This window comes from Chrysochloris asiatica, unplaced genomic scaffold (genome assembly GCF_000296735.1).
Source record: "Chrysochloris asiatica unplaced genomic scaffold, ChrAsi1.0 scaffold00379, whole genome shotgun sequence".
In the NCBI taxonomy this organism is placed as follows: domain Eukaryota; kingdom Metazoa; phylum Chordata; class Mammalia; order Afrosoricida; family Chrysochloridae; genus Chrysochloris; species Chrysochloris asiatica.
This window is the reverse complement of record NW_006408897.1, coordinates 626,741-634,919: the sequence shown is the minus strand read 5'-3', so window position 1 is coordinate 634,919 and position 8,179 is coordinate 626,741. Positions and strand designations below refer to the sequence as shown.

General features: G+C 34.4%; 1 protein-coding gene across 1 annotated transcript in view; it reads right to left on the bottom strand.

Moving 5' to 3' along the window:
• CEP350 (centrosomal protein 350kDa) overlaps positions 1–8,179 on the bottom strand; it is a 175,370-nt gene that overhangs the window by 18,434 nt on the left and 148,757 nt on the right. Inside the window, exons 32-35 of the mRNA XM_006876426.1 lie at positions 5,164–5,246; positions 2,192–4,173; positions 868–1,275; positions 631–777 (exon numbers count right to left, since the gene is read on the bottom strand). Of these exons, the coding sequence (XP_006876488.1) occupies positions 631–777; positions 868–1,275; positions 2,192–4,173; positions 5,164–5,246 (2,620 nt within the window). The remainder of the gene's footprint in view (positions 1–630; positions 778–867; positions 1,276–2,191; positions 4,174–5,163; positions 5,247–8,179) is intronic.

Here is an 8,179-nt window from a genome sequence, read left to right as displayed (position 1 = left end):
TTTTTAAATATATATTATACTATCCTACATATTTTAAAATCACATTTGAAATCTCCAAAATCAGAGATGAAAAGGTGATTAACATGCGCAGGACTGATAAGTTGAAAAGACGTATACAATGCCATATTTTCTAGAACATTACATTTAGCGTCTCCATTACTGAAAACTACTATAAGTTAAATTTTTTTCCTGAATATTTCATAATTCTTAAAAGTTACAAATTGAGTATAGGAAATTAAGTCTGAAAAATTACATTTTGCTTTGTAAAATAAAGGATTTATAGTTCCCTGTTACCCTCATTCCTTCACTGTTCCAGACGTCAGTGGATCAGCAAATATTTATTGACTACCTATCCTGTGGTAGGCCTTGAAGACATAAAAGTGAATGGCACAGAAAAGTATCTAACACAGAAGAGCACTTATTTTTATGGCATTTATTGTTGTTGTTGTTGTTAAATGCCACCGAGTCAGTTCTGACACAGAACGACCCCGTATAGGGTTTCCAAGGAGCAGCTGCTGAGTTTGAACCGCCAACCTTGTGGCTCAAATGACTTTGCAGTCCAGTGCATTAACCCACACCTGGGTTCCTGTATAAATCAAAAAAGGAAATACTCTACAGTTTTCAGTTTACCTTAATTTCATCAAGGTCATTTGGATTTTTCACTCGTCGGAAATAATTAGAGTTGATTCTACATGGCTTCATCCAGACAGGCTGATTCACGTTGGGATCCTCAGCAAATATTTCCACAAAGATCTCTTTAGTTAAATCAAAAACCGCCTTGAAAGAGTGATAAAATAAAATGGCTAAGCATACAAACAACAATGGAGAGAAGTTTAAAAATTAGAATCACCTTCTTATGTTACATACCTGCTTATAGACTCTTTTACTAGTGCTTTCTATATCTTGACCATTGCTGACACACGCAAGCAGTTTTGTAGGAATACTGATACTATGCAGATCATGACCTAATTCTTTCCATTTCCAAAGTTCTTCTGCTGCATTATATACCAGAATTTCTACTTCTTCTGCAGTATGTGGGACTGCCAATAATGTTTCACATGGCTTTTGGGGAGGTCTTTTAGAGTCTGCCATAAGAGGTACAATTGCTTCTTCTACTTTATTCTTTTGGACTTTGTGAGAAGAGCTCAAGCCAAAGTCTTCATCAAACCAGTCTTGATCATCTCCTAACACGCTCAGGAACTCCCGACTGATCTCAAGTTCAGCAAGTCTCTTAGCAAGCTCCTCTTGCCCACTGGCACCAAACACTGGACTTTCCTATACAAGTGGAATCATTCAAACAGAACACCATTTAGTGACCTCAGATCATTTATTATTTTAAAAAATAATATATAGTTTGCAGATTTATTATTTCTTTATATATAATCAAAACAAAAACAATATGGAAGCTACTAATGAACAATTTAAGAATTATCCTGTCTCCCACAATTCAATTTATGTAAGTCTTATAACTGAATTGCGATAGAAAATTTATTGATGTTTTTCTTTTCCTTTTTGTATCATCATTATTCTGTTTTTGAGGGGCTGTCTCTGGCTATGGTAAAGAGATGTCAAATTTCTCACCTTTGGTGGTTATCTGGCTCAAATATATCTACTATGACTCATACTTCAGACAATCAACTTGTTTAGGGTGAACCTGGACCATTGAGCAAAATCATTACTATTGCTCAATGGCCCATGGGCACCCTAAACAAGTTGATGGTCTCAGTATATGTCATAGTGGATAGATTTCAGTTTTACTAGACTCATCATCACAGCTGGTAACATCTGCAGGGCAACTAGGACTAATGGGCAGATAAATAATTTCATATGCAAAAAAGGTTTTCCTCAAGAACTGGGCTGTTAACAACTGGTCCATGGAATACATCCAAATGTTAAGTCCACAAGGGGATCTAATCATGTGCACAAGGCGTGTCAACCCAAGAGTTTATTTAAATGGATGTTTCAGTTCCCATAAACCTGCCAGTGTTTATGACACCACTCTAGTGCCTACTCATGAGGTAATAGAGGACAATTACACTTCAGACAGAAAAATAACTACAAAACATTTAAAACTGGCATAGTGATCTTTATCTAATAAACAACAGCATGTCAGGAAGAAAAGCTAAGAGCCACAAGATTAAAACACTCTACACAGGTAAGATAAAGTGACACTTTTTCTGAGAATACTTACAGGCCTGGGACACATATCTGGAGAGGAAATCTCTTCTTTTTCATCTTCTAATTCAGACCTTAAATAGCAACTTGGAACACTTGATTGTTCCTCGAGATTTGGGAACAGGCCTTGGAATGGCACTTTCTTTTGGTCATCATCAAGAAGCTCCTGATTGCTAAAATGGATTTTCTCATCCCGAGCTCTTTTAATTTGTTGCAATTGGTTGACTGTATCCTTCACAAAGACTTTTAATAAATTGTCTGTCAGTAAGCTGACTGTTTCCAGTTGTTGCTTTGACTTTTTTTCTTCACTTAGTGATGACCTCAGCTGGGATTCCAGTTGTTTCTTTTCTCTTGTTAAAAGGTCCAGAAGTGGAGTAGAAAGCTTTTCTGAAATTTCAGAATGTAAATTCTCTTCCTTTTCTGTGAAGTGGTATTGCTTCTTCAATTCTTCTGAAAAGGCATTGTCTAAAGTATCACCTTCTACAGCAATGGATACCTTTTCTGGAGTACTAGAAATAAGGTCTTTGTTTTCCTTTGAAGAAATCAGTGACTCCACTGAAGATTGCTGGTGAACATGTGCTTCAAGTGCCCCAGAAATACCTTGTATATTGTCTGTTTCTATTTTAAGGCTTTTGTCAACCAGTGCATCTGTATCATGCATGCTAGGTAGAGACTTTTCATAAAAATATTCAATTGTATCTTTCTCTTTATCAGACTTATGATCCTCTGTATCTTTTGGTTCTTGATTATAGTACTGATGATATTGCTTATCTGAATAAGAGTCTTCATCTTCATTTACGTCTATATAGTCATCAAAGTTTTCTGGAATATGAGTTATTTTTTGAGGAGGAGCAAAAATACCATGTTTCTCTTTGCACACAAAGTATACAATACCATCATATGTTCCATTGTTATTTCCTTCAGGTTTATCCAACTCTACTCCAGCCCAAAATCCTTTAGCAAAACTAGTCACACCCTTGAATCGAAGAGTTCCTGGTTGAACATTGCCAATTAATACCCTATCACCAATGTGGAAATCACGCAATTCATCTGCAATAGAAACTGAACCCAAGGAAAGGGATTCAGTAACTCCCTGTTCATGCTCTACATCACTGCGCTCCTTACTTTTCATAAGCTCAGTAGGGGACTTGAGTTCTAACAGCCTTTCAGAGTGGACACTGCTGTGAATGGAAAGGCTTTTCTCACTTAAGCATTCACTGATTTCATCATCACTACTAAAGCTAGTAGCTCTACTTCTAGAGCTCCTCATTGGCTGAGAGTCTTTCCTGAGTGACAAAAAAGTTGACACCTCAAAGTCATCTTTGTACAATTCAGCTGAAACATCTTTCCTGAGAGAAGATCCGTCAAAATCTTCAGAGTATGATACCTCTGTAGGAGTCGGAAGATGTTCTGACAAAGATGAGTCCCTTCCCTTTATGTTCTTTTGTTCATGAATGCCATTTCCTGACTGGCTGTTTGGACTATGATCCGTATCTTGATCTGGCTGTCTCTCTTTCAACATTTCCCCCCTTTTATGAAGACTTTCTATAGCTAATGTAACCAAGCCTTTCTGAACATTTGCAGGAGCAAAAGGAAGATCTTTCTTTGAAAGAATTTCAGATGAATCTCCCTGTTCCAGGTCTGGTTTCAATAAGACATCAGATTTCTCAGACTGTTTATTATAGGCAACTTCAATCTCACTCTTCTCCAATATTGCATAATCTACCTCTTCTCGTATTTCTGATTTTTTCTTAGGTGGTTCTTCAACTTTGGCTTCTGACACATTAAGAATTCTACTAGGGGTATTTAGTAGAGATAATGATGATATATTTTCTAGAGAATCTCCAGATTCTGCCCTATTTTTCCTTGATGACCTGAGAACCGGTGATGGGCTCTGAAAAGGCTCTTCTGCTTGGCCATCCAATTCGATCACTTTCTTTGCACATGAAGAAAAAGGCCTTTCTGAAAAAGATCTCTCAGAAGCTGACAATACAGCATCTTCAAGAAAACAGAAAATCACATTAAAATTGCTTAACCATAATCTTTTGATTTCTGTAACCCAAGTTTAAGTAAAAGCTAAATTTTAGTGAGAAAAAAAAACTCTAGTCAATAAATACGATGTTTTTTTAATCAAACAAGGTTATTATACCATAAATGAACAAAACATTTTCAATGAGCTTGAAAAATTTAAAGTTTGGAACAATTTTTAAAAAAACATATCTAAATTTATGATGACATCACTTTGCATAATTATTTTCAAATCATGCAAAATAGAAGTATATAATGAATATTACATAGTTTTCTCAAATAGAAAATCAATAAGGAAGAAATATACTTTGATATATACTTCTAAAACAATGAATATGCTCAGGACTTCAACTAATCTTTCTAATATTAAAAAAAGGGGGTGGAGAAAAAAAAATAACTATTTCTGTAGATGCTATACTTTAAGAGCTAAATTTGCAAAATAAGGCTAAATAAAGTATGATTTGATGAACTGATATACCAAGAATTAAATGTTTCGAATTCAAATCCCTGCTTTCCCATTGTTGTTATACAGGCTGTTTTATTTCCTCATTAAATTCCATTTTATTCTCAAACATGGTCTTTTGCTAAATTGAAACAAAAAAAAAGGTATGAAACTGCATACCCTGAAAAAGAGAGCAGATATAAAAGATAAGCTTGTTCAAGAAAAATACAAGGCTGATTAAAAAAGAATTTAGAGGTGGTGATAACACACTCAAGCCATTTTAGGTGTCTTTGTGCATCAGCTTTTATCATAAAATTGGGACACTAAAGTCTGATTCACATAACTTATGCATAATGATCAAATCACTTTAAAATATAAAAGTAACTCAAAATGTTAACGTGAATTTCTTTAGGAAATTAATGTTTTAATAAATAAGCTACACAGGTAGAAGGGAAACCTTTGCACAAATCTTTAAACTACATGGGCACAATTTAATTATTTTTTTAATAGCTACATACCAACATGCTCAGCGATAGCCTCTAGAGATGCTCTAGAACGTTCAGAGTCTGTTAGGGATTTCCAATTCTTTGCTGTTTCAGATCTGAAATAGCAGAATCGATGAACAGAAATAAATGTATGGCTAATACGGTATTCACTGATAACAAAAAGCAGTTGTCCTTAGATAACTACTTTCCTCTTCTCCACAGATGTTCCAACCTTTGCCACATTCATCAAACCTATTTTTGGCCCTCACCACTCTCAGTTGATGATCTTGCCTCTTTTTATAAGAAAGACAGAATCATAAACTTTCTTAAATTTTCAACCTCTCTACCTTCTAATTGGAGCCCTTGGTGTGGTGCGGATCCGACTCAACAGCACTTAACAACAATAACAGCCTACTAATTTTTCTATGTTCATAGTCATTCAAACGTCCTTGTCTATCACTTGTTCAAAGCTAATTGCTCAAAACTCTTTCTGTCCTGTATCCTCTACAACCTCAGGAATTGAGCTGAGCCCGTACAATTATTCATTTTCTTTTTAAAAAATCTTCGGTTCTTCAATCTAGGGATTCTCTGCATTTTAAAAGTTGGCCTCAAGTCGCAAAAAAAAAAAAAGAAAAAAATCCCTCAAATTTATTCCTCTACTTTATACTACTGTCCTCTCTTCTTGTTGTTAAATGTCATCAAGTCAGTTCCAACTCAAAGCGTTCCTACATAGGGTTTCCAGACTAGAAATTTCTGTGGGAGAACAAAACCTTATCTTCCACCCACGGAGTTGGTAGGCTTGAACCACTAACCTGTGGTTCGCAGTCCAGTGCTTATTCTACAGGGCCACTGAGCTTCCCACCCTCTCCTAAACTTTAACAGAAAGAGTTTATCACTATATTCATTTCCTTGCTTTTTCTTAATTTGCTAAGTCATAATATTTGGCTTCCATGTGTACTTTGTTATAATGCCACTGAAATGTTTCTACTTCCTCCTACTTAGTACGTGGCTCCCTTTTATTCTCTCTGAAAGCATATTTTCTCTTGGTAATGTTGCTGTATTATAGCTTTAACCACCATTTACATGCTATGTATTTCTAACCCTAACATCTTTTCATCCTAACTCCACATAGATGAAGTACAGGCACCTAAAAATTAACATTTTAAAAACAAAATTTATAAGCTTCCCACAAAAGCACCTGCTTTCCTACTATGGTTAACGACACCTTGACCCAGCCAATTACAAAAACCTTGAAGTCACCCTAGATTTTCTTTTGTTCCCCCAGCTAGCTCCCCGCCCCAATCTAACATTTTGATCTATTTCCTAAATAATCCTAAAATCAACATTGAATTCTCTGTTATCACTGCTGCTTACTTTTGAGACCTGGCTTAGCCTACTACTCTTCCTGCTTTCTATATTTTCTTCATATATTTTGGTCAGAAAAAACTCTAAACACAAATCTGACCACTCTCTGGTTAATATCCTTCAGTAACTTCATTAAGAAAGCAATAAATAAATTCAGTAGCATATTATATAAAAACTTAAAAAAAATTCCATTTCTAATATAAAGGAAAATGTATTATGTAACAAAAATACATACAAAATCTAAGCATAACAAATTCTGGAAGACAATCTTATCTGATTGCTAACATTTCATATTTTGGGATAGTTGAGTAGGAAATGACTTAAACTTTTTTCTTTTTACTAATTCCCTAGATATTTTGATGATTAAAACAAAAATTTCTAACAATAATAACAGCTAAAAATAGTGCTTACTTTATGCTAGGCCCTGTTCTAAGTAGTTAACAAATATTAAATCTTTTAACAAATATAACAAGTATATTGTCAGGCATTATTATTCCTGTTTTATAGGAATATAAATCACTATTAGAAAAATAAAAGCACAGAGAAATAAAAGAACTTGCCTAACCTTACACAGCTAGCTGATACTTGGGCCAAGATTAAAAACTCAGGTAATGCTAAGTTAATTGTAATGAATTCTATTACTCTTTTAGCAAACAAAAACATCCCAAAAGAGTAAACTTAAAAAAAAAAAAAAAAATCTTTAAAGGTTCAACATCTTCTACAATGTAAAATATAAATCACTATGAATAAAGTTTAAGGTTCTCACACTTTGGTGTCTACTATTATACTACTGTCTTAACTCCAGCAACTTTCTATTATTTTCAGCTTCTATGATATTCTAAGTTCTTTTTCACTTTTGGACCTTGACAAATGCTCTTCTCTTTGAAATGGCCTCCTATTTCTCAATCTCATTGACCTGCCTAATCGCTACCAGCTAGTTTAAATATTATAATCTAACATCTTTACAGGTTCTGTATCTTATTCTAATGTTGCTACTTATATTTTATGTATGTACTCTTACTTGCTATGTAATACTCTATTGCCAGGATTGAATCATAATTTACTGAAGCATTCACCCATTTCTGGACATAAAGATTTACAGAACTTTAATATAAAGAATATTATTATAAACATATTTATAAAGATAGAGATCATTCTTACTCCAGATTTTCTCAAGCTAGATTTTCAGAAGTGGAATTCTTGGCTAAAAGGTTATAGACTTTTTAAAAACATTTGAAGCATTACCAAATTGCTTTGTAAAGGTTTATGCCTTTGAAATATTGCTATTATTAGCAATATTTGAGAGTAGTATCTCCACTGTGCCCACAAGATTTCAAGATTACATATATATATATATATATAATCTGTTTTTTTTGGGGGGTGGGACTTTTGATTGTGAATTAAGTGAAAAGTTATAGAGTATCAGTTTTACATTCAATAAGTCATATACTTATTTCATTTCAATGATTGCAATTCCCTTCATGTAACAATAGTTATCCCACTTCCTCCCTATGGTTCCAATTTTCATTCCACTCTCCTTCCCCATCCCTCTGAAACTTACCCCCAGGTAAATGGTACCCTCTAGAGCTTGAATGATGGACCATTTATTCCATGGTAAGCATATCTCACTAGTGTTGCTGTCTCTCCTATATACTCATCCCCAGATAAATGGTGCCCTCTAGAA